This window comes from Alexandromys fortis, unplaced genomic scaffold, assembly GCF_014885135.2.
Source record: "Alexandromys fortis isolate MF-2015 unplaced genomic scaffold, M_Fortis_MF-2015_v1.1 scaffold_203, whole genome shotgun sequence".
Classification (NCBI taxonomy): Eukaryota; Metazoa; Chordata; class Mammalia; order Rodentia; family Cricetidae; genus Alexandromys; species Alexandromys fortis.
In genome coordinates this window covers 2,327,071-2,354,854 of record NW_026068080.1, presented here as the reverse complement: position 1 = coordinate 2,354,854, position 27,784 = coordinate 2,327,071, and the positions used below count along the sequence as shown (strand labels likewise).

The window sequence follows — 27,784 nt, the reverse complement described above, 5'->3', positions numbered from 1 at the left end:
TTTTTTGGTTTTTCGAGACAGGGTTTCTCTGTGGTTTTGGAGCCTGTCCTGGAACTAGCTCTTGTAGACCAGGCTGGTCTCGAACTCACAGAGATCCACCTGCCTCTGCCTCCCGAGGGCTAGGATTAAAGGCGTGCGCCACCACCGCCCGGCAAGATTTTTTTTCAAATTATACAAGTGTGTGTGTTGGAGTGGAGGTACTTTTAGAGGTCAGAGGTATCCGATCGCGCTACCACTAGATTTTCTGGAAGCTGTGAGCTACTCCATTGAGGTGCTGAAAATCGAACTCAGGTCCTAAGAGTGGTACATGCTCTAAACTGCTCAACCATGTCCTGTTCCACTAGTAATAACTTTTTGTTTATTTGTTTGTTTTTTGAGACAGGGTTTCTCTGTAATGTTGGAGTCTGTCCTGGAAGTCCCTCTGTAGACCAGGCTGGCCTCGAACTCAGAGAGATCCACCTACATCTACCTCCCGAGTGCTGGGATTAAAGGTGTGCACCACCACTGTCCCACTAATAATAACTTTTTAAAGATTATGAACTTATTGTAAAACCCTAATTCTCTCTTAGTTTTTCATTAGATGCTCCCTCAATTCTCCTGAAATTAAGTTGTAAACTGCCTTTGATTTTTCTCAACTTCATAGCCAACTGACCCAATGATATCTATCTATCGATCTATTTCATTTGCTCGCCTTTGTGAGACAAGGTCTCACTTTGTAACCCATTCTGGTCTGGAACTCACTATGAAGTCCAGGCTGATCTCCAGCCTTGACAGTTTTCCCTCGGCCTCCTACTCACCAGTATTACAAGTGTGTGCCACCATGCCTCTGTGTACCCTGGCTGTCCCGGAATTCGCTCTGTAGAGCAGGCTGCCTCAAATTCAAAGATCCACCTGCCTGTCTCCTAAATGCTGGGATTAAAGGTGTGTCACAACTGGAGCTGAGACACAGCCTCTTGAACGAATGCACACGACTTCCCTCATGTTTCTCAGCATTTGTTAATTTTTTAAAGTGCTCTATCACTTTTAATTATATCACCAGCCATTTTTCTTTCAGATACTTCTCATTAATGATTTATTTTTAGCCAGGCATGGTGGGGCATGCCTATATTCCCACCAGAAGCTAGCCAGCTCTATGGAGCCAGTCCCAGGACAACCAGGACTACACAGAGGAACCATCTCAAAACAACAAAAAAGACTTATCTTTTTTAAATTATGTTTGCCTGTGTGGGGATGTACACTGGTGCAGGTACTGTGGAAGTCAGAGACATCCATGGGATTCACCTTGAGCTGGAGTTAAAAGTGGCCTGTGATCATATCCAGTTATGTGTGCTGGGACCACAACTCATGTCCTCTGCAAGGAGGGCTGCTGCAGGAGCAGTATGCACTCTGCCACTGAGCTATCTCTCCAGCCCCCTTTTAGATGCTTCCTTTACAAAGTTTAAGGTATTTTTAAATGTTTTGTTTTTTTACTACCCACTGAACTACCAAACCACGATTTTCAGGTGTTAAAAAAAATTATTTTGATCAGAGGACATATACACAGATCAATTCTATTCTATTGGAGCTTGTCCTACCATTTTAGTAAGTGTTCTGTGTGAGGACTTGGCTTTTTGTAGAAAGAAAAGTGGGGATGGATCGAGAGTGAGCTCTTTCTGAGATACGCAAGACTGAATACGACACTCCAGCTTACTAACCACTCAGTTCTTCACTATTTGAGATAATTCCATTACCAAGTAAAGTAGTGTACAACAATTCAATTTAGATAAGAAAGCAAAGTATCACCAGGTATGGTGGCACACACCTTTAATTCCAGAACCTAAGAAGCACAGGCAGGTAGATAGATCTCTGTGAGTTTGAGGCCATCCTGGTCAATATAGTGAGTTCCAGGACAGCTAGAGTTACATAGTGAGACCCTGTCTCAAAACAAATAAAAAAAATTTGCATGAAGACAATCGTAGGTTTGTTCCTCAGCGTTATGGGGGGGAAAAACTCAAAATAATGCTAATATAATTTTTTAAAAAGATATTTATTATGTATACAATATTCTGTCTGTGTGTATGCCTACAGGCCAGAAGAGGGCACCAGACCCCATTACAGATGGTTGTGAGCCACCATGTGGTTGCTGGGAATTAAACTCAGGACCTTTGGAAGAGCAGGCAATGCTCTAACTCTGAGCCATCTCTTTCCAGCCCTAATATATTTTTTTTTAAAGCTGTGTATAGAAATATTTAAAGAAACCTACACAGTTGGATACTTTTCTGAGTGCTTCTCTCTTTGGTGCCTATGCCTAAATCTACTGAAACCTCTGTTTTAAAAAATGACTATATATGCATATCTGAATATGGGTTTGTGCATGTAAAAGCAGTACCTATGGGAGCCAGAAGGCATCAGATGCCTTGGATCTGGAATTACAGGCAGCTTCAAGTCATCCCACCTGGGTGTTGATAACTGAACATAGTCCCCTACAAGAGAAACCAGTGTGCTCAACTTCTGAACCCTTTCTCTAGCCACCATGAAAAAAAAAAATTATGAACCACCTCCAACTCGGCAAAGAAAAAAAAAGCCTAAAATAGCAAAACAAATTTTTTTTTTTTTTTTTTTTTTTTTGGTTTTTCGAGACAGGGTTTCTCTGTAGCTTTGGAGCCTGTCCTGGAACTGGCTCTGTAGACCAGGCTGGTCTCGAACTCACAGAGATCCGCCTGCCTCTCCCTCCCAAGTGCTGAGATTAAAGGTGTGCGCCACCACCACCCGGCTAAGGTTTTTTTAAAATTTATTTATCTATTTATTATGTATATACTATTCTGTCTGCTTGTATGCCTGCAGGCCAGAAGAGGGCACCAGATTTCATTACAGATGGGTGTGAGCCACCACGTGGTTGCTGGGAATTGAACTCAGGACCTTTGGAAGAGCAGGCAATACTCTTAACCTCTGAGCCATCTCTCCAGCCCACTAAGGTCCATTTTTTCAAAAGACTCCATTAGGGATGAAAAGAAACAAACTTCATACTTAGAGAATGTACTTTATGAAGCACATCCTATAAATGTATATTCAACACACAAGAGCTACATTGTTTTCTTTCTGCCTTCTTATGATTTTTTTGTGAATGAGTGTTTTGCTTATATGTATGTATGTGTACCATGTGCATGCTCTGTCTCAAAGGCAAGAGGACATTGGCTCCTCTAGAACTGGGATCACAGATGGCTACGATCCACCACGTAGGTGGCAGAAGCTGCACCAGGTCCTCTGCAACAGCAACAAATACTCTACAGCTGAGCCATCATTCCAGCCTTCGCCCAGCCTTTTTGATAGTGGCTCATGTAGTCCAGGCTGGTCTGAAACCTACATACCCGAGGATGACTTTGAACTCCTGATTCTTCCTCTTTCCAAGGCTACTGTGATTATAGGTGTGCACCACTATACTGAGTTTGTCACTATTTTCTCAAATTGATAAAAATGAAAACACAGGTGTGTGCAGTTAATGGGTATGAAAACATGGGTGATATAATTATGGTCCAAATTTTGGTATCTTGAAAAGTATTTTTTTTTTTTTTTTGGTTTTTCGAGACAGGGTTTCTCTGGTTTTGGAGCCGGTCCTGGAACTAGCTCTTGTAGACCAGGCTGGTCTCGAACTCACAGAGATCTGCCTGCCTCTGCCTCCCCAGTGCTGGGATTAAAGGTGTGCGCCACCACCGCCGGCCTTGAAAAGTTTTTTTAACAACCTGTTCCAGATCTTAAATGGCTGTTTCCTGTAAGGTACTAATTCCATCTCTAGCACCGTACACTAATTTAACATTTAATTTCAACACTGAGACTGGCATACATATTATTCTAGTATTTTCTACTTGCAAAATAAAAACAAAATTCAATTAACAGGAACTGGCCATGGAGCATGCACACAAGTGAGGTTATGAGGACAAGAAAAGTCTGTTTACAGAAAGTACTTGAAAGTCAGGCATGATGGCACACACCTGTGATTCCATCACTTGGAAGACAAAGAAACAAGATCATGAGTTCAAAACAAAATCTTCAGCATGGGAATCTGCTCAAGAGGTCAGGCGGAGAAATAAGAAGATAATATGATTATATTGGATGATTCCAGTTCCTATAGAAGGACAAGTCTAAGAACATGTGAGTGAATGGCCTCTCTGCTAAGGGATTTTAACTATCCAAGGAAATCATATAAGAAGATAATATGAGGGGGCTGGAGAGATGGCTCAGCGGTTAAATAAATAAATATTAAAAAAAAGATAATATGATTATATTGGATGATTCGTTCCTATAGGACAAGTCTAAGAACATATGAGTGAATGGCCTCTCTGCTAAGGGATTTTAACTATCCAAGGAAATCATATTTACACATATTGCTTTTTTAAAAAAATATTTATTTATTATGTATACTATATTCTGTCTGTGTGTATGTCTGCAGGCCAGAAGAGGGCACCAAACCTCATTACAGATGGTTGTGAGACACCATGTGGTTGCTGGGAATTAACTCAGGACCTTTGGAAGAGCAGGCAGTGCTCTTAACCACTGAGCCATCTCTCCAGCCCCACACATATTGCTTCTAACACAGTGCAAGGGACAAATACTAAGTTCTTTCCCCGTGAGGCTGGTACATTCCAGCCATCAGATGGCTTCAGGGTCTCCACTCACTACAGGGTGGCAGTGAAAAGGGCATTCATCTGGACACAAGCACCCTTTGGATTTGCCCTTCATTTCCTCTTACTTGTGATTTAATGGGTCTCTCCTAGATCAGAAACCTAACTCTCCTCTCTATAGTTTCAAAACTATACCACAAAGACAGGTCAAAATTTAACTATTGCCCCCTAGTGGGAAATTACCCAAATAACCTGTTGCTGGTCATATTTCTTAAGTCTTTTTATGCTTGGAGAATTCTTTGTAGAATTCGAAGTTTTGTGGTTTTATATTTGAGAAGTGAGGTATTAGGGAGGGACATTTTATGGTAACTTCAAGTCTGTAAAGTGTCTAATTCAACCACAGACAGGGCTAGTGGGTCACACAGCCTCATACCACCGTAAGAAACACTGAAACCCAAATTACTCAGTATCTTGAGAACACCGCCAGGCTCTATGGATTCACGAGACACCACACCTAACTGCTCGGTGCAGTGTTTCTGTGCACATGCACAGATATAAGATGAAGTAGGGCAGTTGCCAAGAGTTGACTCAGAGTGCTATAGAAGAAACTCGGTTACATGGTTTCAACTCTCCATGCTGACAGATCATTAAGGCACCTGAGACAGATTCTCAAGTAGTGAGGAAAATTCTGATTCATTACTTAGAACGCACTTCATTTAAAAACAAAAGAGAGGGTCTCCATATGTAGCTCTGGAACCTGCTATAGACTAAGCTGACCTTGAATCGAGAGATTACCTAGTCTTTCATGTAGTGGAACTGAAGGTGTGCACCACATCAGACCCAATATATATGTCAATGTGTACGAAGGAGTGTACAAGCAGGTGTGGAGGTCATAGGACAAGCGAGTCACTTGTCTGTTCCTAGCTGGAATGAATGCAGATCATCACATTTGGTTCTGAATTCCTTTACCCACTGAGACAGCAGGCAATTTTCTTTATGGGGGCTAGGGTGACAGTGGATACTATTTTCATTTGAAATCATGCTGGGTAGAAAAGATGGATATTTCTAAATAACCAAATGGTTTAAATTGCTTTTGTCAGTAGTACTTAGCTCTACAGGCACACAATTTTCTAAAAAGAAAATCATAAAAATTACAAATGATCGTTTTGCATTTCTCTAGGTTTGGTGGGATGGTCTGTAAATGCCTGATGACCTGCAGTTTGGTCCCAAAATGCACAGTGGAAGGAGAGCCAATTCCGGCAAGCTGTCCTGTGACCTCCACACGTTCTGTGCCAAATGTGCACCCACATTCATACATAAAATTAAAACAAAAAACCCTAGCCATGATTAAGTCTCATGTGTAAGACTCTTCCAAAGGTCCTGAGTTCAATTCCCAGCAACCACACGGTGGCTCACAACCACCTGTAATGAGGTCTGGTGCCCTCTTCTGGCTTGCAGGCATAGTTACATAATAAATAAAAAAATATTTAAAAAAGGGGCTATACCAATTAATACCTACAAGTTAGTTATCTAAGTATACTGTAGGTTGATAAACTACCTCTTCTTATTGCCCAGCCACCATGTGAATTGTCGTAACAGAATGAGCTCTCCCATTCTAGCATCAAAAACACTGAAAGGAGCCAGGCAGTGGTGGCGCAAGCCTTTAATCCCAGCACTTGGGAGGCAGAGGCAGGCGGATCTCAGTGAGTTCGAGACCAGCCTTGTCTACAAGAGCTAGTTCCAGGACAGGCTCCAAAACCACAGAGAAACCCTGTCTCGAAAAGAACAAAAAGAAAGAAAAACACTGAAAGGATAAAATATGTCTTGGTTTTAATAGAGCAGGAAAATACAAACAAGTTGACAAGACTAGGTTTATTCTGTAATTTTTATTAATAAAAGTTGACGATATAAAATGAGTGGCTGGGCTTATAGTTTGCTACACCAAAGAAATTAAAAAGCCACTTAAGATGTTACAATAGTTTATGATAGCAATCCTAATAGAGGCATCTTAAGTTTGGCAAGTAGGTTTCCTTTGACTATATAAAACTAACCCTTATAGTTATGAATGAGAATCACAAAACTACCATTTGAATAAAAAAAAAAAGTTCCTAAGAACTACTTGGTGGTTTCAAGGCCAAACTGTAGGGAAACCGCCATCCCGAAAGATCCAGAAAGTTGCCCAACCAAAAATGAGTAAAGCTGATCCTTCTGGGTAGACAACTATCTACTTGAAAGCCAAAAGAGTAAGTAACAAGACTAGGAGTGCACCCAAGATCCCAAAATAAATTAGTAAAAGTGCCATTAAGAATCAGACATATCATCGTTTAAATACAAATTCAAATTTAAGTCCAAAAGATACAGTAACTTTATTACATAAAATTTCTCCTGTGTGCTAAAAATGTTAATGTACAAGACATATTTGTGTAAGTGTAGAGGGAACTGTGGTGAAGTTGTTTAATCATTTTTCATTACTGAAGAACAATAGGCAGTGGAAATATATAAGCACGCAGAGTCCTCTAAATTCAACATTGTTATATTACTGTTCAACCAAAATATACTACCATTCTCATATAAACACCTGCTCATTCATCTTTTAAAAATAAAGTCCATTCTCTCTCCATAAAGCTTCCTGCAGGACTGACCAAGGGCAGTTCCACACTAACTGGGGCACTCTCCATCTTTGGCTAGGGCCTCAGCACTGGGACAATGTGGGTAGACTCCCATCTGGTACTATGCAGCTGTTGCAGTCCGTGCAGCACTGTACCTTTAAAAGCTTGTCCCGAGTATACCTTTGGAAAACCAAAAGAAAAGGTGTATCTATGGCAAAGTACAATTCCTTCTGATTCCATAGCAAGCAGTACAAAACAGCTCTTCAGTGCAGCATGGGCTTCATCTACCAAGTTATTTCCAGATGGAATTCCACTCTGCTGTGCCACAACAGCAAGAAAAGTCAGCTTGTCTACTTGGTATTTCCTAAGACAAAATGAAATTAAGCACTGGAAGAAGACTTCAAAGTGAAGCTCTACAACCGTGGTTCTCATTTACAGCAACTTCATGAACAGAAGAATTAAGCAGACACAAAACACAGAACCCTCCAGCATCTCTAGACTGTGAACCCTTAACAATAATATATGTTCAACGTATGGGTGAACAGAACCACACCTCTCTCCGAGGCTCCATGGAAAAGAACACTTGTTAAAAATAGTTCATAAAAATACCAAGGAGACAATAGAAACCCATTTCATTTCACTGCACCCAAGGATATGACACAAAATATTGGTGGTTTAAAGAGGTAGAAGAAAAAGAAAAAGAAAACCAGATTCTCCATTCTTTGTCACTTTTATTCAGTAGTAGGTTTTTTTTCCTTATTTTCAGTGCCAGACATGGCAAGGAGTGATTACAGCCAACTGTTATGAAAACATTTGTTCGCAACATATACCCCCATTACCACTGACCCCAGACTGACTCATTTTGTGTGCTTTCTTTAGTTCTTCCTTTTTTTGATATGCCACCACCGAGACCAGGTGGAAAGGGCAAGGGTAAGAGATGGAGGGGGAAGAGTCCAGGAGGCCAGAGAGGAGGAATGCTACAAGCCACAGTAAGAATGAGCTGTATTTAATTTAAAAAAGAGGGGTGTACCCCACAAATGATACAGTAATGAGGATACACAAATCCCATAGCATGACTGAAGGCGTTCACTGTGTTTGACGTCATCACAATGGAAGGCATAAAAAGTGGAGTACAACAATGCTGACAACAGTCCAGTCCAGTCCACCAGGCAAGATGGTGCAAGAAGTCATTAAATTAAAAGTGCCCTTCCCTTTCCTAAATGGCTAGCAGACATGGAGAACAGCCCGGGACGCATCCACACAGCTTTCTCCATGAGGCTATCATATGTGTTGTCGAATGGCACACTGTCAAACACTGGAAAGGGGCGCCACAATGGACCGCTCTCTTATAGGTATGAATGCTAGATTCAACTATCTCACTAAGCAGGAAGTGGCTCCCTCTGCTAGGAATGCCAGCCTAATTCACTTTGTCTTGAAATATGTACAGATTGTTTGTAGTCGCTACGGCAATGATGTTCTCCTTGGGGTGCCAAGCTGTATGAAGGATTTTCTTGTTGAAATCTAGGCTGTCAACACTTATTTCATCTTTCTTTCGTTTGCCACTTGCACAAACTTTGCGTGGCTTCAAAACTGTGCGAGGCTTATTGTTTTCTCGTGATGCTTCTAGAGTTATATCCCGCTTTGTGTTCCGGTCGAACATTCTGAAGAAATTATTGTAGGATCCAGTCATGACAACGCTGTAAAGGTAGAATACCCAATCAAACTGTTAACAAGAGATTGTTTACTTTAACAAATCAGTGAGCAGAGTGGACTAGCACTCTGCAGGAAGCAACTTCTTTAAACTTATCTGAATTAAGACAATCAATCAAATTCAGGATGGTGCATGTCACTGACAACCCTAAAACTGTCTTTTTTTAAAATTCTTTTTTTGTAAATATTTATTATATAGACAATATTCTGTCTGCATGTATGCCTGTAGTCCAGAAGAGGGCACCAGACCTCATTACAGATGGCTGTGAGCCACGATGTGGTTGCTGGGAATTGAATTCAGGACCTTTGGAAGAGCAGGCAATGCTCTTAACCGCTGAGCCATCATCTCTCCAGCCCAACTGTTTTTCTTTAAAATTGATTCACACTAAGATGGTGGTGGCCCCTCGGTCCAGGTTTGTAAAGTTTGTATATAATCTTTATTTAATGAGCAAATGCAATGCTCACACTGAGAAACAACCTATAAAATAACTGTTATTTTATAACACAAAGTGCCCAGATTATGAAAATCAAGAAACTAAAGAACTCTTTTAGAATAAAGAGAACAAGTTATGACGCCGTGTCACTTTAAGACAAAAGCAGGTTTTACTCTGCTACAAAAGGACTGAGAACACTTGGTGAGTCTCTGAGCTCTGGACAGCACTGACCAAAGCTGTTTTTGAAGCCATGGTTGTGGCGGATGGGGGTCTCTGTCCTTTAGGAAGCAGTGAGGGAGTTGGGAAGGGTTTAGTAGTTAAGGACACTTTCTGCTTTTATAGATGCCCAGGTATCTGTTCCCAGCAACCCTTGGTTGCTCACGACCATCTATTACTCCAGTTCCAGTAAAGTTCCTGCCCTGATTTGGCCTCCATGGGCACCAAGCACAAACATGCTACACAGACATGCAGGCAAACATTCATACACATAAAATTAAGATAAACATCAGAAGAAATAGTTTGAAAAATAATTTTTCAATACGTAATTTGATAGGAATGAATCCAAAAGCCTTTCGTGTGAGTAACACATGGAGTCAGAAGACAATCTGTACAAGCTGGTTCTTCCTTCTACTATGAGCACCAGGAATCCAACTCAGGTCGTTGTTTGGAAGCCTTTCTGCTACATCCATCACCCTGTCTGTCCTAAGAAAGTATTCTTAATGTTGAGAATCACCATACAGCTACCAGACATGGGGAAAAAAATGGCTGTATAAAATACCATACCTACACATCACTACGTTTTCTTGACATCTGTCCATACTGGCCTCACATTTAGCAATGACATCACAGGTGCTTACCCTGCAGCAAGCATCTGAGTAGTGTAGCGTGACCAGCCTATTACTGGGCTTCATGTAAAACTCGGGTACTTATAACTTAAAAACCAGATAAAAGACAAGCATCCCAAGTTCCAGGGCTCTCTGTAACATCTAACACCAAGAAATCTGAATCATGTCAAGTGTTTTAAATTCAACTAGTGCCAAATAAAGCACCTGTAATTGCTTTAGATATGGCCTACAGTAATTTCAAAACTATGCTTTGCTTTAGTCGGAATACAGTAAGGAGTAAGTGCTTACACTAACACTTGCAATAATTTCTGTGAAGTGAGCGGAGGGGTAAGAGACACTGAAGTACAACACTGCATGAAGTACCTGCTGCCCAAACAGTTCTCCAAACACCTGAGTAGCAATCAAAAACAAAATCCACCACTTTAATTAACTGCTGGCATATCAGGGTTGTGATTTTTGATTTAAATGTTTCTTGAAACATGGTCTGAGTTACTCCTGCCTCAGCTAGGACTACAGGCACACACCGTCCTAGCTAGCAATGTCATTTATCTGGCTCATAAAAATTGGGGAAGATTTTAAAATGATAACCCCGGTATAGATTTCTTATGATTTGCATTTACTTTGAAAATCAATACTTTGTTTTTGTCATTATAGCTCTATCCATGATTACTAGGTTTATTTTACAAGTACCTGGGTGAAAATGACTTATAAGTTCTGTTTTAAAAAAAAAAAAAAGTCATATTTTTACCTAATGTGACAAGAGGGATGAACACATAACAAAGTTTCTTTCCTTACCTGTCAGACCCATTCCAACAACATTCAAATTTGTCAAATATGCAGTCATTTTCATACAGTGAGCAAAGTTTACTTCTGAGGTATTCATGTACCTGGGGAGAAAACATACTTAGTTTATTTCAATCTCTTTTCAAATCAGGAAAATAACTAAAGCTCCATTTAGAGAGTGTGTATACAGAATCACACACCCTCTAATCTTACTTCTAGTCCTTACATACTCTTACGCAGGCATATTTTCCATGGCACAACTAAGAAAAACCACCTTTCCAGGCATTGTAATATACCCTGACAATCTAAACTAAAGCATCTGTCATTATTCAAATAAGAACATACACCCTACCACGGGTTCATACATCTGATGTTTGGTCCAGAATTGGTAGCTATTTGGGAAGGATTAGGTGGTATTGCCTTTATTTGTTTGTTTATTGTGGCTACTGTTCCAACACCATGCTTGACTGCTTGCTGCCCATATTCCCCACCATGAAATTGTAAGCAAGACCCCAATTAAATGCCCTCCTCCATTTTTCTCCCAGAGACAGGGTTTGTTCTGTGTAGCTCTGGCTGTCCTGGGACGCCCTCTGTAAACCAGGTTGCCCTCAAACTCAAGACATCCATCTGCCACTGCCTCCCAAGTACTGGGATTAAAGGTGTGTGCAACCACGACCCATTTTAAATGCTCTCTTTTGTAAATTGCCTTGGTCATGGTGTCTCTTCACATGAATCAAATAGTAACTGAGACATCTAAGTCAGAAGATATTTGAAAATGGCAGATAAGACACTAACAAAAGAATGTTGCAGAGGAATTTAATTTTTACTTCTTGACACTCATTCCATTCCTGCTGACCTGCTTCCTCCCCTTTAAGTACTATTTTATTTTAAATTGAATAGACAGTACAGCAAGGCTTTGGCTTAACGACATACTGATTTCTCTTGGCTGTCTGTCCCCATCTCCTCACTCTCACTTACCAATATCATTTAAAAATTCAATAATGGGCTATGAGATATGCTTGTCATCGAGCCTGAGTTTGAATCACAGGATATGCACATTAAAGAGAACTGAATCCTCAAAGTCATTCTCTGACGCCCACATGTGCGCTCTGCATGCACACACCACTCACTCACACACATATGATAAAACATTTGAGAGTCACTTCCTATTTTTATTCAATAAAAATGTATCTCTTTTTTGAGTTATAGTATTTCACAAAAGGGCAATTTTGGAAACTATAATGGCTAAACTACAAAGTAAATCTGCTAGTTAAAAGGCAATCAGAAAGCATAGAACATCTCCACAAGATGGTACCAACAACAAAGACATTTCCCAGTGTTTGCTGAGATCAGAGGAAAAACAAGTGTTCATCAGCCATACCCTTTTTGCAGAATGAGAACCTTAAGAAGTGACAGTCAACAGGTTGGTATCAAACTTGGGGACTCTATAACAAACCTCTGCATCATGTTCCAGAGTTCTGGGATTTTATGTGTATATTAGCACACTCGGATCTAAGTTCATTGCAAATGTTCACTTTACTTCAAGTATTGATAGATTTGAGTCATGTCTATGATATTAAGTATTTTAACACTCAGGAATTGAAACTGATGAAGGGCCAGGACAGGATTAGTAGACATAAAGCAATCAGAAATAGCCTCCAGTCTCAGAGGCCAGCAAGATGACCATACAAATTCAAATGATCTGTTATAATGTGACTTCATCCTCAATGGTTAATCCAATTCTATAGACAGAACAGCAAGTCAAGTAATATGTAAGGTAAGAACCAAATCGAGCATTCACAATGGTGCAGGGTCTCTTCCCCAAACAAAGGGAGACTGTGAAACTAGCATCTCAGTGTCAGGCATGGGGAAGACAACCAGTAGCTCTCCTGGATATCGCCAACACTTTGAAAATAAAACACTATTTCACTCACATTTATTTTGAGAGTTGAAAAATCAGACTCTTGAGGTGTGTGTTTGTCCTACTTTTGTAAACACCACACATTTCCTTAGGCTGCTCCAGAGAATTGCTTTCTACCCTGGTCCACAGGCTCTGCTGGCCTGGCCTGTGCTGAACTGTGTACCTCAGTCCCGCCTATCTCTGACACTGGAGACAAGGGTCAAGGATAGTAGCTGTCCGACAAGGAGAGAATACTGAACTTACATTCTGCACTGAAGAAACAAATCCAAAAGCCATCGGTCAAGAATTCAGGCCTTTTTAAACTTGAAAATGAGCCAGGAGGTAGATGAGTCATGTTTGGTGGGTCAAATTTAAGCTCTGGTTCACTGTCATTCTACACTACATACTACCTGGAGTACATTCTCTGCTGAGAGTGTTCGCTAGCTCTGCTCCATCCCACACTTCTTCTGTATACAAAGCAGCATACCAAGTGGCCAGTATTAAAATTAAGTAACAAAATTAAGTTCCCCTGCAATCCTAAACGGACAACATACACTTTACACAGGCAGGAAGAGTAATATACCCATACACTTAACACAGGCAACAGTAACATCTTCATGGCTCTCTGAGAGAAATGCACCACTCCAAACAACCTGCAAGAAAGACCTCTATACACTGCCCACAGACACACACCCTTCAAAAGAAACAAACTGAATACCTGGTATGTCTCCACAGGCCTGTCTTCCATATTCAAGTCCCAAATTTTGACTGACAAATAGTCTCTAGTCATCATATAGCGACCACTATGGCTGAATTTTACATCAGAAATAGAGGAGATGATTTCAGAAAAAAATGACCTGTTGCTGGGATCTTCAGGCTCTTCAAACACTGAAAACAAAGGGGGAAAGGTTTAATATTTGGGATTGGATAAAATCATTTTCTAAAATAATCATTCAAGAGAGGGGAAAATAAAAATCACAGGCTAATTAAAAAAAAATTCTGCCAACTTTGGGGACACATTTCCTTTCAAAATTTCTTAAGAAAATGAATGATTACTACAAAGTGCAAAACCCTGATGATGTAGGGTCTGATTTTGCACAAGAAGACTCATGTGGGACATTTTACCTCAGTGCACAATCTGCCTCACTGTCTCTATTATTGTCACTCTTGAAAACCACCTCCCACCTCACCCATCCAAATTTCCAGTTGCCTTATAAAAGGATTTTATTGACTGGTACATATATCTGAGCTTTTTTTTTTTAAATGTAACCAAAGACAAGAAAATAGTTCTATAACTCCATCCCTTTTTATTTTATGTGTATGGTGTTTGTATATGTGCCTGTATCTAAGTGTATCATGTGTGTGCAGTATCAAAGAAAGCCAGAAAAGGATGTTGGATTCCTTAGAACTGGGGCAAACATTTAGACAGTTGTAAGCTGCCATGCTCTTAACTGCTAAGCCATCTCTCCAGCTTCACCCATTTTAATGTCACTGTTTTCCCAACATTTTATAAAGAGAACCTTTCATGAGGGGAAGGGGGCTTCCTAGTAAGTTCCAAAGGTTGAGGAAAGAGGGATGAAAAAAAGAGGGAAAAAAGAAAGCAAGCTCTGCTTGAATACACAGTTGGAGAACTTAGCCACACATCCACCTCCAGACACTCCAACCCCGTGTGCTTCCTGTAGAATAAGTCTCATGGGTCGGGAAGCTACCCACAGACACACAAGCCTGGCAGAGTCTGAGTAGACCATTTTAAAGAAAGGGCAGACACAGACTTACATTTAGAATGCCTGTCACAGAGTGCAGATGCCCTCATGTCACATAACCGAATAGTTCCTTTACTGCTGCTGTACACGAATGTATTACAGCTGTTGGGATGGAATTCTGCTGCTGTAATCACCTCTGTGAGCTCTTCCATATTGGCAGGCTTGATATCCACAATATCTACACAGCATTTCATTAAGGAATCTCCACTCAGAAAAGAGCAAATAACTAAGACCAAGTATTTTTCCCCCCCGAGACAGGGTTTCTCTGTAGCTTTTTGGTTCCTCTCCTGGAACTAGCTCTTGTAGACCAGGCTGGTCTCGAACTCACAGAGATCCGCCTGCCTCTGCCTCCCAAGTGCTGGGATTAAAGGTGTGCACCACCACTGTCCGGCCAAGTATTTCTTCTTCTTTTTTTTTTTTTTGTTTGTTTGTTTTTTGTTTTTTCGAGACAGGGTTTCTCTGTGGTTTTGGAGCCTGTCCTGGAACTATCTCTTGTAGACCAGGCTGGTCTCGAACTCACAGAGATCCGCCTGCCTCTGCCTCCCGAGTTAATGACACTCTACTCCTATGCAAGCAAACCCAGAAATGTTAAAAAGTGTTTTGTTTTTTTTTTTCTTTTTATTGAGAGGTCTCATCAATTATATAGCCTAGGTTGGCCTGGAACTCCTGGTCTGCCAGCCTCAGTCTGCTTAATGTTGAGATTGTTAAACAGTACTATTGCACACAAGCAGTAACAGATCTTTAAATCAGTTTCAGGTTTCAATGTTAATATTTTTGTAATTAAAGCGTTAAATATCTTACAAGTATAGCAAAACACTCAGATTCAATATTCAGGGCACAAAAGAAATTCCCTAGAATTCTATAAATCTATTTTGGGATCAGCTCTATGATACTTATTTCTATTTTCTCATGAAGGTAACTTTTTCTCAGTTTTAATTACTTAAATTAAGAGGGACTGGGGAGATGCCACAAAGATGGGAGAAATATTATAAAGCAAAGAACTCAAATACATTAAGGAGAGAGAAGATAAATCTAACATGACACAGTGATTTCTTTACCAAACACCAAACTAAACAAGTCAAATGGATACTAAAACTCCTGTCTGTAATTTCCAGATGCCAGAGATTAATCCGCAAATCATCCGCTGATAAGTAGGTTTCATAATCACTATTGATAGAAATTGAGTTGATGTGGTAGGTATGGGCATTGGCAAATATTCTCCGTGGACTGGCCTCCACCATTAGATCCATGGGTCTAAACACTGGCACCTGTCAACAAAATATGAAAAACCAGATTCACAAGAAAACAAAACATGGGGGAATAGATTAAGAATGAGTTTTTTAAAGCCACTGATGTTGGTTCTGTGTAAGCACCAATCTGAACTCCCCTAAATCCAAAACCAAACAAAAAGTACTAGGTTATAAGCAGTATTTCTGGTATATACCAGTACATTTATGGTTTGAATTAACAAGGCTAAGAAGGAAATGAAAACCCAGTTTCTTATTCTTAGGATCTTTAGCATAAAACTGTAAGATTCTGTCCATTTCTACTGTCTGAGCTCCAAAGAAAATTACTTTGCAATGACTAAGATTCCAATTCTGAAAGCCAAAACCAGTGATAGAATAGTGTTAAACAGTCTAGTAGTGGTAAGACCTCGGCAGAGCTGTTTCAATGAGAAAGATGCAATGTCCCATAAGGAACTGTCCACCAGTGGGGCCGGGAACAGAGGCCATAATGGTATCTGTTTGGAAGCCAGGTTATACAAATACTGACAAAAATCCTATCAAAGGCATTTTCCTTTCTTCAAAGTCAGGGTTTCTTTATAGGCCTGGCTGTCTTCAAACACACACCATGTAGATGAGGTTGGACTCAAACTCACAGAGATCCACCTTCCTCTGCCCTGCTGTGCTAGGATTGAGAGTCGTTTTTAGTAAGTGCTTACCCGTAGTGTAGTGACTGTAGTAGGATCTCTATACCTTCCATCCTCCTCTTTCAAGTTATAGCCTTCTGGTCTTTTGTCTCTTTCACTGATTTTCCATAATTTTATTGTTTTATCTGGGGAGAGAATTAAGAAAGTCTTCAAAAATCCAGAAATTACTTTAATTATGATAGAAAAGCTATTTTAAGTATGCTATTTAATAATTCACATAAAGGAATTTTTAACTTTCCTACCTACCCCCTTTCTTTGGTGAGACAAGGTTTCAGTAGGTACCCCTGACCATCCCAGAACTTGCTATACAGATCAAGCTGGCTTCAAACTCAAAATGTTTTTCCTATCTCTGTCTCCCAGCTGCTGGAATTAAAGGCATGGGTCATCGTGGCAGGCTCTTTTGTTTGTAAACAGGGTTTCACTCTGTAAACCAGATTTCCAAGAACTCGTATGAGGTTCGGGTACTCAGATTAAAAGAGCCACCCCCCCCCCCCAAACACACACCAACTACTCTTAACAACACCAAAAGAATCCATGTGCCTTTTCATTTTCATCAAGCTGAAGTCAGGTCTCTCGAAAATAGAACTGTTTCATGTGTAAAATAAAGCTTATGTGTGCATACGTGCCCAGTATTCAATGTTAAATCTAGAAAATACACAATGGACTCAGCACTGTCTATTCCTGAGCTCCCTGGATCCCAACCCAATATATCTATGGAAGACCAGAATCCCTGATGGCATGGAATGATTTCTTTAAATTTGCCTTTTCTCCTCTCGAATCAGTGATTACCAAAATACAAACAGAGGCCTGGAAAACAGTGTTTAAATGCAAATCCTCACCAGGTAATAGTGCAATAATCCCAGCTCTTGGGAGGCAGAAACAAGCATATCTCTGTGTGTTTGAGGCCAGCCTGGTCCACAAAGCTAATTCCAGGACAGCCAGAGCTTCACAGAAAAACCCTGCCTTGGTATATGTGTGCATACAAATCCTCCACCCCTTCAAGACAAAAATTCCTATAATTCAAGGATGTATACAATAGCCCATTTAAAATTTTTTTTCATCTTGGAAGTTTAGACATATAGAAAGTTTCAAAGATAGGTATATTCTCATATACACTTTACCCAGTCTCTCTAATGTCAACGTCTTAAGCAACAATGACATACTTAGATTTAACTAAGTTTCTTACTAACTCCCTTTTTCTGTTCTAGGATTCAAACACCACACAGCATTTAGCCATCAAGCCTCCTCAGTATTTAAATATGCCCCTTAATTTTGATCGTTTGTCTTTATCTAGATAGCTGTGAGCAGTGGTCCCTCAATGTTCCTCTTTGGATGTTTGGAAGAACACAATGGTAAGCTCTTATACAAAGGTCTTACAGACTCTGTCAGCATAACTTATGGTTGGTAGCTCATGTTGCCAAGCTTCTTCTCCATGGCACAGTGGCACACCTGTTCACTATATTCTTCGGAAATAAAATCTACCTATGTATTATTTGTAATTATTTACTATGGATTCAGTATAATTATACTTTGTTATAATTCTAAAATCATATTTTTATTCAAAAGCAAGACATCTCTAATGTTCTTACATAAGCAAAATTGAATATCCTAGCTTTAAAATAGCTCAGAAGCCATTTAAAAGAAGTGCAAGTCAATTGCCAAAGGGAGATATCAGTGACAGTGTGGCCATTTCTACTGCCTGCTTATAACTCGATACGAAATGAAACGTAAATAGAAACTGCTAGCTTCAGTAACCTACAATCCTAAGCTCTAGTGTAGATCTTGTTTGCAATTCTCTTGTATCTGTTATGTGTTTCCAATGCACTATTATTTAGTTCATAAACTGACAGTTAAGAAATAGATGCTCAGATACAAGTCATATATATACATACTTTCTTTTCTTCAGAAGATGCAGACATCTGCTTAGAAATCCCCTTCTGAAGATGAGGATGACAAATCTGCCCCACCCCCTCAGCTGTCTTCCGCCTATTGAAATCCATCAACTGTATAAAAGGTCCAGAAAGGAAACTTGCCAAACTTTCAGATGAGATGAATTAGTTAGTGTCTTTTTTTACATTTACAAAGGAAAACAAAACAATATGAAAAAGCCCTCTAAAGCAAACAAACTACCCTGAAAAAGTTGGATATTCTTTTTAGGCATATTTTTTCTTAACTGTGAAGCTCGTGACTCAGAATGTAACTATTTTTATTGTCTCAGTAAAAAGACACACAAAACTGAAGTCCTATGGTATGGGACAATTGGGCAGGAAGTATAGGTGGGACAACCAAACAGGAAGTAGAGGTAGGTCAATGAGAACAGGAGAATTCTGGGAAGAGGGAAGCTTCCTCTGCAGTCCTGTCCAGACACAGAGGTAAGATATGACTTCACCGCTGAAAAAGGTACTGAGCCATGTGGCTAACACAGATAAGAATAATGGGCTAATGTAAGTTATAAGAGTTAATAAGAAGCCTGAGCTAATGGGCCAATCAGCTTATGATTAATGTAGACTTCTGTGTGATTTCTTTGGGAATCGGGAAGGACAGAAACCTCAGACAACAGTCCTAGGATAACTACATGGTCTCAGTGTAGTGCTCTGGGGAGCAAGCAGACAGGAAATAAATCTCCACAGAAAATCCACTTTTACCTAGCATTTCTGCCCCATAGCCCGTGCTGTGTGAGAAGGACCAAGTCCACAGAAGTACACAATGGAGCATGATGTTATAGCTCTTAGCAAATGACCATTCATCTCTCAAGCTTTTTTCTTTCTAGCTATTTCCCTAAACTGCCAACAAATAACTCAAGGTCTCTATAACTTTCCTGCTACAAGCAGAGGGTCAGAATAAGGAAAACCATGTGCAAAGTTCCTTTTGTGGAAATGTAGCTTTATCTGCAGTTTAAAACTTCATTCTTGCCAAAGGCTGTGAGAGCAACCTATTCACTAGTGGCTCTTGTTCATCATGGTAATCAGGTATCCTGGGTGTAGAAGAATTAGCAGGACTCAGTAGAGGCAAACTAAATTTGCTTTTAAATTTATGCTTCATTTTATGTGTATGGGCTTTGTCTGCACTGTGTATACACCGGATGCCCATAGAATTCAGAAGAGGGTATTGGATCCCCTGGGACTGGAGTTAGAGATGGTGAGACACCATGTGGGTGCTAGGAATCAAACAGTGGTGCTCTTTAATCACCGAGCCATCTTTCAGACTCAAGAATTTTTTTTTAAGAACACTCAAAGAATATAAACAAAATGCAGTTATCCCAAGTAATGTCTTTTTATTGGTATAAAGACCCATGTTGGGCGAGGGTTAATGTTGTATGCCACATTAAACAAGGACCATACAATGTATGGATGCTGACATCTTCAAAGCATTGGATGTAACTCTTTCTATACCTTCCCTATCCCTTCATACTCAAACATAAATGCTTATAAAATGCTAACTTTTTTAATACTGTCATATTGAACTCTATTTTTAAATATAAACACTTAACTCCCTGAGGTTATCTTAGTTCTCTTAGAAATCAGCAGTAATGCCCCCCCAAAACAAACACAAATAAACTGTTCTATCAGGGCTATAGTGGTCTGAACTGAATAATCATGGCCCCCATAGGCTCGTATATCTGAATGCTTAATCACTAGGAAATGGCAGTGTTGAAAGGATTAGAAAGTGTGGCCTTCTTGGGGGAAGTGTTTCACTGGAGGTAAGCTCTGAAGTTTCAAAATCCCATGCTCAGTCTGTTTCTCTTCCATTTGCCCACAAACCCCAGCTTGCTGATCAGGGTGTAGCTCTCAAATACTTCTCCAACACCATACCTGCTGCCACGCTTCCCTCCATGGTAACAGACTAAACCTCTGAAACTATAAACAAATTATATGCTTTTTTTTTTTTTAAGAATTACCTTGGTCTTGGCATCTCTTCACACAATAGAGCAGTGACTAAAGAGGCCCTTAAATAATATGTAAAAGTAGTATTTTCAAATGTAGGCATCCAGTATTTAGAGATATTCTCCACTGTCTACAGATACAGAATACAGACCCCTGGCCAAGCCATGGGAGTTCCTATTAGCCTCAACCTCAAATGGTCCCCTAAATTAAGGGTCATCACAGTTGAGCATAGTGACTACACCTATAACCCTCATCTCAAAGCCAAACAAAGGAAATGCTTATTCGGTGACACTTTTGCTAGAAGAGCAAAAAAGGCAGTCTATGGAAGCTGCGTGTGGACATAGTGAATGATAACTAATGATCTGCAATGAGGTAGGGAGGGAGTCCTGAGCACTCACTGCGTCCCATTATACTACCCTCTCTGCTTGAACTCTTGAAGGCCTGTACTTGATCCCTAACTTTAGAAAAAGTAAAAAATCCAAACTGCCATGAGGTAGGCCTTGTGGTCCAAGCTTGCAACCCCAGCCTGGGAAAGCTAAGCCTAGCCTAGGCTAAAATGCAAGACTGTCGCATTATCTCCCTTGCCTTGTAAGTGCAAAGAAACATTCATATGAAAAGACAAGAAAACCGGTGTGTGTGTGTGTGTATTGAATTGGAAGAAAAATAGGTCCCCAAGGACACAAATGGAATCATGAGTGGTAGTATTTTATGTGCTGCATTCCCCAAAATTAATATAGTAGACTACAGGGTATAATGTGGATAATCTAAATCATCACTAATGATCTAAATATTTCCCACTGTTATCCTAAGAAGTCATGAGTCTACACTCCACAAATAGAAAGGTATAAGTGCTAAGGTTTGCTTCTATTAATAGTTAGATGAGAAAACATGAGATTTCTGCTAACGTGTATCAGTCTCAAAAAAAGTTTTAATCTAAATTTTTATAGGCCATGCTACCCAGATCTCCAACCACCATCCTCATCTCTTTAATCCGAAGGTCCTAGTATAAATAAACCAAGTCACATTTTAAGTAGGGGAGAGGGGGGAGAGAGAATCACTCAACTTTGTCATACAGGGCTTCAAATTTTTGCCTCCATTTCACCTAACTCTAACCCCCATTAACAACTTTCCTTGCAGTTAGTATGAGAAGATAAGTCTTTCAGGCATGTGGTTTTGTGAGAAGAAAGTGATATGCTAATGTAAGCCAAGGAAAGAAACTCTCCCAGAGATCATCCTGGCACAGAAACTGTCCTCTGCCCAGTTTAGCAATGAAGAGTAAGGAAATGAACATTTTCTGAACCCTGGTTCTGCGTGCCAAGGTACCACATTACTATGTATTCCTAACAGTACTGCAACAGACACTGCTGTCTCTACTCTACAGGTGAGGAATAATCAATTCAGTATTCTGGATCAGCCCAAGGCCACAAGGCTGAAAGGAAGCAGAAAGCAAAACAACAAAAAAACAGGCTAAATAAAAATTTAAACTTGCTAGTAAACAATAAAAGAAGCTAACATAGACTTTACGTTCTGTACAGGGAAGGGTTCTGCTAGCGTTTCTTCACAAAGATCTCAAGCAGAAGTCTTCTTGGAAGGGCCTGTATCCTCTCTACAGGACATGGCTACATGAGTGCCTAAAAACAAAAGATGTACACTTACCATTGGTAGACAATAAAAACTGGGCAGCATTTTTCTGGGGTAACCACCTAATTTTGTTGATCTTCTCTTCTATTTCTAAGCTTTTCAAGTAGTCAAATTCTGGCTCATGGCTCTGGAAGGTGCTGTAAACATTGTATTCTCCTCTGCTATGAGACTGGATTTTGTTCTAAAACAGAAAGAAAAATATTTGGACTATATTGAGAAATATATTTAACCATAATCAACTCCAATAGACTCTGAAATTGTCGATTAGCTTACTAGGCGGCTTTATCTTATATGTTATTACACCACTTTCTGCATTCAAAACCCTTTAAGAAATAAAAAGGCTTTACAAAGAATAGAAAAGAAACACTTCATAAGTTCATTCAATAGGCAAAAAGTGGACCAAATAAATACAGACTGGCTTGATTAAGTTGCCTACTAAATAGCACAGTTATACTATTAAGAAATATGAACACCCACAATAATGGATCCCATGTAAAATGTAAAAATTAGGGAGACAATGCTCAAAAACAGTTGGCTGAAGCACACTGTCTGTTACCTAATGTGATAATTGGTCTTGTCTTTTCTGAAGCCTCCTTTCTGTATTTCAGTGATGAAAAGCCCTTTAAAAAAGATGCTCTCATAAATCCACAATGTGACCCTAAAAATGCCTAACCTAAGAACACTGGTAGGGACAAATCTGCTACCAATCCTGTCTGTCTGTATCAGTACCCTGGCAATGCCTGCCTGAAACTCTGCTACACAGCCCACTCTCCTGATCTCATCACAGGAACCCTACACCCTGACACTTATAGTTCACTTAGTGTCAGTCTGCTGGCATATCAACTGAAGAGATTAATATGAACACTACTTGAGAAGGGCTTCAGTTAACACCAGCAGTCCAGCAAAAGTGAAAATTATAACCACACAATTAGAAACCTTTTCATGAAAACCTTTGTTTTTTTTTTTAAATCTTATTCAAAAAAGAACTATTGAAAACATAATTTTACAAACAGACAATCATTTTAATGAAAACCAGGACTACTTAGTTATTCTTGCACACATCAATTATTAGTGAGTGGGCTGACCAATGTTAAGAATGCAGAGCATATCACTAACATACCCAGCTCTGGAAGTATGTTGATGTAAAAGTCAACTTTAGTGTTTGCCCCACTGTCATACTCATACGCCAAATTCCATAAGGTAAATCATTTATTTTGTATACTCAAATATCATGTTAGAAAGAATGCTGTCAAACTTCCACCTAAACTTATCCAACCAGCATCATATGAAATAATAAACGAGACTATAATTACAGTAATGAATATTGTTTTAGTTTTTATATCATATTTAAAAAAGAAACAGTGATATATAGTAGTACTACGACTATCCAATGCTTAAAGGGGATAGTTAGCAGAATCCGGAGTGTTGGAAGTATACATTTCAAGTACACAATGTACAGAATAAGGAGAAATTACAAACTGCATTAAAAAATGCAAACCTATGAAATCAAAATGATCAGAAACAGAACCAAAATACTATTCTACAGACTGTTCAAGAATCACACAAGGTCCACAGAGAAGACCCTGTCCTAACAAGACTCAGAGTGGAGTAAGGAAGGAGGCGGCACACTGAACAAGGACAAGAACATATGCCAGGAGGCAGGCTTGGACTCTGACCATAGCAGCCTTGCTGTGTAGCACCAGGTCTACTGGCAATTCAGTCCCTATCACGAGTCATAAGACATATTGCAGAGACAAAAATAAGCAAGTATACCATAATTCTAGAACAACTTTGTTTTCTACCTGCCACACGTTAACCACTGGCCTTACACTGAGCATCTACAATACAGCTACTAAAATCAAAGGGAAATTCATTCACTCACTTCTTCATTCACTCCAGTTTTGCTAATATAAACCAGGAGAGCCTCAAACCTGTAATTCTCCCACACCAGCCTTCCATGTGATGGATTACAGGTTTGCACTTCAACTCTTGGATGGGATTAATGTCTTGCTAGTTCGTTCATTCATTCATTCATTCATTTTCTAGCTTTTTTAAAATGGATTTATTGTTTATTTGCATGAACAACTATACCACTGAAAAATCCAAGCCCATCCACTTCTACATCTTACATACTCGAGCATTTCTAAGACTACATCCCCATTGGAGCAGGAGAACATAGTGCTGACAATCTCAGGAAGAGGCCTTGGGAATATTAGCAGCCTCATTACCACAGCCTTAGCTATCATATGTTATTTTCACTTTATTTCATCGCCATGACAGGGAATTTATCTATTCTTTAATAAACTTAACTGAAAATGGCCACATAACCAGTGGCTATATACTGAATACAGCCATACTTAAAGAGAAGAATCTTATTCTAAAGGCACAGAAAATATTCTCAAAAGATGAGAAAAAAATTTCAGTTAGGAAAAAATGATACAGGAAACATTCACAACAGACAGACAACCAGAAAAGAAAATCCCTCATCAAACCATAATTCAAATAGCAAATAAAGAAAATAAAGAATCTCAGTAGCAAGAACAAAAACATAAAGTCACTTATGGAGGCAGGCCCATCAGAGTAACAGCAGAACAGCAACTGATACTTGCAAAGCCAGGTCTCAGTTCTGAAAGTAACAAATGCCAACCCAGACTACTACATTCAGCAAAACAATCTGTCAGAACAGAAGGAAAAATAAAAATTTTCCCACAATTAAAATAAACTAAGCTGAGCTAGAGAGATGGGGTTAAGAGCACTTCTAGAGGTCCTGAGTTCTAGTTCTAGAGGTTATGAGCACTTCTAGAGGTCCTGAGTTCTAGTTCTAGTACTCAACAGATGGTGGCTCACAACCATCTGTTGAGATCTGGGACCCTCTTCTGGTGTGCAGGCATACACACAGACAGAAAGAAAAAAGGGAAGGAAGAAAGGAAGGAGGGAGGAATAAGGGAGAGGGAGGAAGGCAAGCTAAAGCAATGTATGACCACAAGGTCAGCTTTACAGAAGATATCTAAAGGGAGAGAAAAAGCAAACCCATCTACAAGGCCATAGGAAGAATAAGCAACACTAGAGTAACAGTTAAAACAAGATGAAAAAAGCACCACACACACCAAAATACATGCATTTTCATAACGATTCTGAATATTAATGATCTTAATTCTCCCATCAAAAGCCACAGATTATGACTGAATCAAAAAAAAAAAAATCAGGTGTCATCTATTTGTTGACCCCAAGAAATGAAACTCACCACAAAAAAAAAATCACCTTAAGGTGAAACAATGGTAAAAGGCATTCCAAGCAAGTACAAGCAGGTGTCACTAAAGCTGATAAAAACTGGCTTCAAGCTACGTGGTGGTGGCATATGACTTTAATCCCAGCACATGGGAGGCAGGGGAAGGCAGATATCTGAGTTCGAGGCCAGCCTGGTCTACAAGAGCTAGTTCCAGGAGAGGCTCCAAAGTTACAGAGAAACCATGCCTCGAAAAACAAACAAAAAAGCCAGGTTTCAAACCACAGCTACTGAGAAAAGATTAAAAAAAAAAAAAAACTACTTCACACTGACTGTGAGACAATCCATCAAGTGGACAGTGTGATTCTAAAATCATATGCCCAAACACAATTGCACACCCAACTTCCTACAACTATTGACGTGAAGTCACAGAATAACCCCAGCACAACTGTCACTACTTCAATGCCCCACTTTCCCCAACTGAAAACAGAAAAACAGCACAGATCAAATGAACTCAATAGACACCTATAGAACATTCAGTCCATACAAACACTGTAGGATATAGTTTCTTAGGAGCTGATCACCTCTCTGCTTCAGACAGGATGCGAGTCTTAACAAACACAGGAAAACAAAAAACAACTCATTGCTTTCTATTTGATCACAATGGAGTAAGGTACAAAGTTAACAGCAAAAGAAACTCATGAGCATAGACAACCTCATGAAAATTAAGTAGCACACAAAAATCAAGAAGAAAAGCATTTCTGGGGTCAAATAAAAATTGTGGCATAATGTCCTGCAAGCCTTGCGCCAGAGAGATGGCAAACAACCTCCACTAGCCATGAAACCCCACTAGGCCATATCTGGAGTTAGCCTTATATAAGCCTTAATCCATCATTTGTATTACAGATACCTTTCGTTGCCCTCTGTGAATCTTGTCTTGATACAAAGCCAATGCAAAATTTGGTTTAGAGGGAACCAGGAAAACTGTGTTAGCTCATGAATCAGGTATTTGCACTTGGCATTGTATTTTTGTAAGCTTCATTCAGTATGTTTTGATATATGGAAATCTACTAGTTAAAGTGTAAACACAAGGAAAAATAAAAATTCCAAAGGGCTAGGGAAAGTGCTTCTGTTCACCGAGACTAAGCCCCCTATAGCTGCAGAAGCTAAGTTAATTCTTAAGAACCTGAATCTTCATTTCATGGACCCGCATGAACCCACACCCCCACACCACAATACCCATGGCAAAAAATGAAAACATTAACACATCCAAACTTATGTGATATGACGAAGACCGTCTCAGGAGGTTTAGAGATCTAGGCACCTGCATTAACAAGTGGAGAAATGGCTCAATAATGCTGGAAAAAGAACAAGTCAGCAGGTGGAAAGAAATGGTGATGATCAGAGTATAAATTAGCAAAGTGAAAACAACCAATCAACTAAAGAGCTAGTTCTTTAAAAGATACACAGACATACCCCTAGCCAAACTAACCAAAAGACCCAAATTAATAAAGTTAGAAATGAAAAAGGAATCCATTAAAGTGATACCAATGAAATTCAGAAACCCTTTAAGTCTTACCTTATATTAAAACATATAGTCAATAACTTAGAAAAGTCTCAAAGAAATGGAACAATTATTAGATGACTGACTGTTCTACCAAATAGATGAGATAAACAAGTTTAAACACATCTACGAGGAGCAGTGAGACTGAAGCAGTAATTGAAAATCCCAACGAGGGACTAGGAGAGAACACTCAAGTTGTCCCTTGATCTCCACAAGTGCATATGGTATATGTACACACACACCCAGAAACATATATAAATGAACGAAAAATATCTGTCAAGATTGTTGGCACATACCTTTCAGTAGGCAGAGATAGCCAGATTACACAGTGATACCCATTTTGTGTCAAGATGCTAAAAAAAAAAAAAAAAAAAAGTCTCCCAACCAAAATATGCCCAGGGCCAGATGGATTCATTGGAGAATTTTGCTTCTCTATCTATCCCATAAAATAGAAAAGGAAGGCACGGTACCTAAATCTTTTTATTATATTAGTATCGCCTTGGCACCAAAACTGTAACTCAGACCAACTACCCTGATGATATAAATCAGTAAATGTTACTAACTGGATTAAAGGACAGAAATCCTAAGGCCATCAAAAGAGATACAGAAAGGGCATTTGACAAATTTCAACACCCCTTCATTCTAAAAGTCCTGAAGATAACTGGAACAGAAAGAATCTATCTCAACATAATACAGGCTATATAATACACACCTATAACCAACATTAAATGGGGGAAAACCTCAAATTATTTACAATAAAATCAGGAATAAGACACTCCTATTCAATACAGAGACGGAATTCTTAGCTAGGGCAATATGACAGGAGAACCTGGGGCTCAGTGGTTAAAAGCACTGGCTGCTCTTCTAAAGGATCCACATCCAGTGCCCAGCTCTGTA

The 27,784-nt window shown here is 39.5% G+C and overlaps 1 protein-coding gene across 1 annotated transcript in view; it reads right to left on the bottom strand.

Moving 5' to 3' along the window:
• Positions 1–6,465: 6,465 nt before the first annotated feature.
• The window catches only part of Ppp2r2a (protein phosphatase 2 regulatory subunit Balpha), a 56,721-nt gene continuing 35,402 nt past the window's right edge, over positions 6,466–27,784 (bottom strand). Inside the window, exons 4-10 of the mRNA XM_050121847.1 lie at positions 22,113–22,278; positions 16,585–16,697; positions 15,733–15,910; positions 14,656–14,820; positions 13,598–13,767; positions 10,992–11,083; positions 6,466–8,904 (exon numbers count right to left, since the gene is read on the bottom strand). Of these exons, the coding sequence (XP_049977804.1) occupies positions 8,625–8,904; positions 10,992–11,083; positions 13,598–13,767; positions 14,656–14,820; positions 15,733–15,910; positions 16,585–16,697; positions 22,113–22,278 (1,164 nt within the window). The 3' untranslated portion in view covers positions 6,466–8,624. The remainder of the gene's footprint in view (positions 8,905–10,991; positions 11,084–13,597; positions 13,768–14,655; positions 14,821–15,732; positions 15,911–16,584; positions 16,698–22,112; positions 22,279–27,784) is intronic.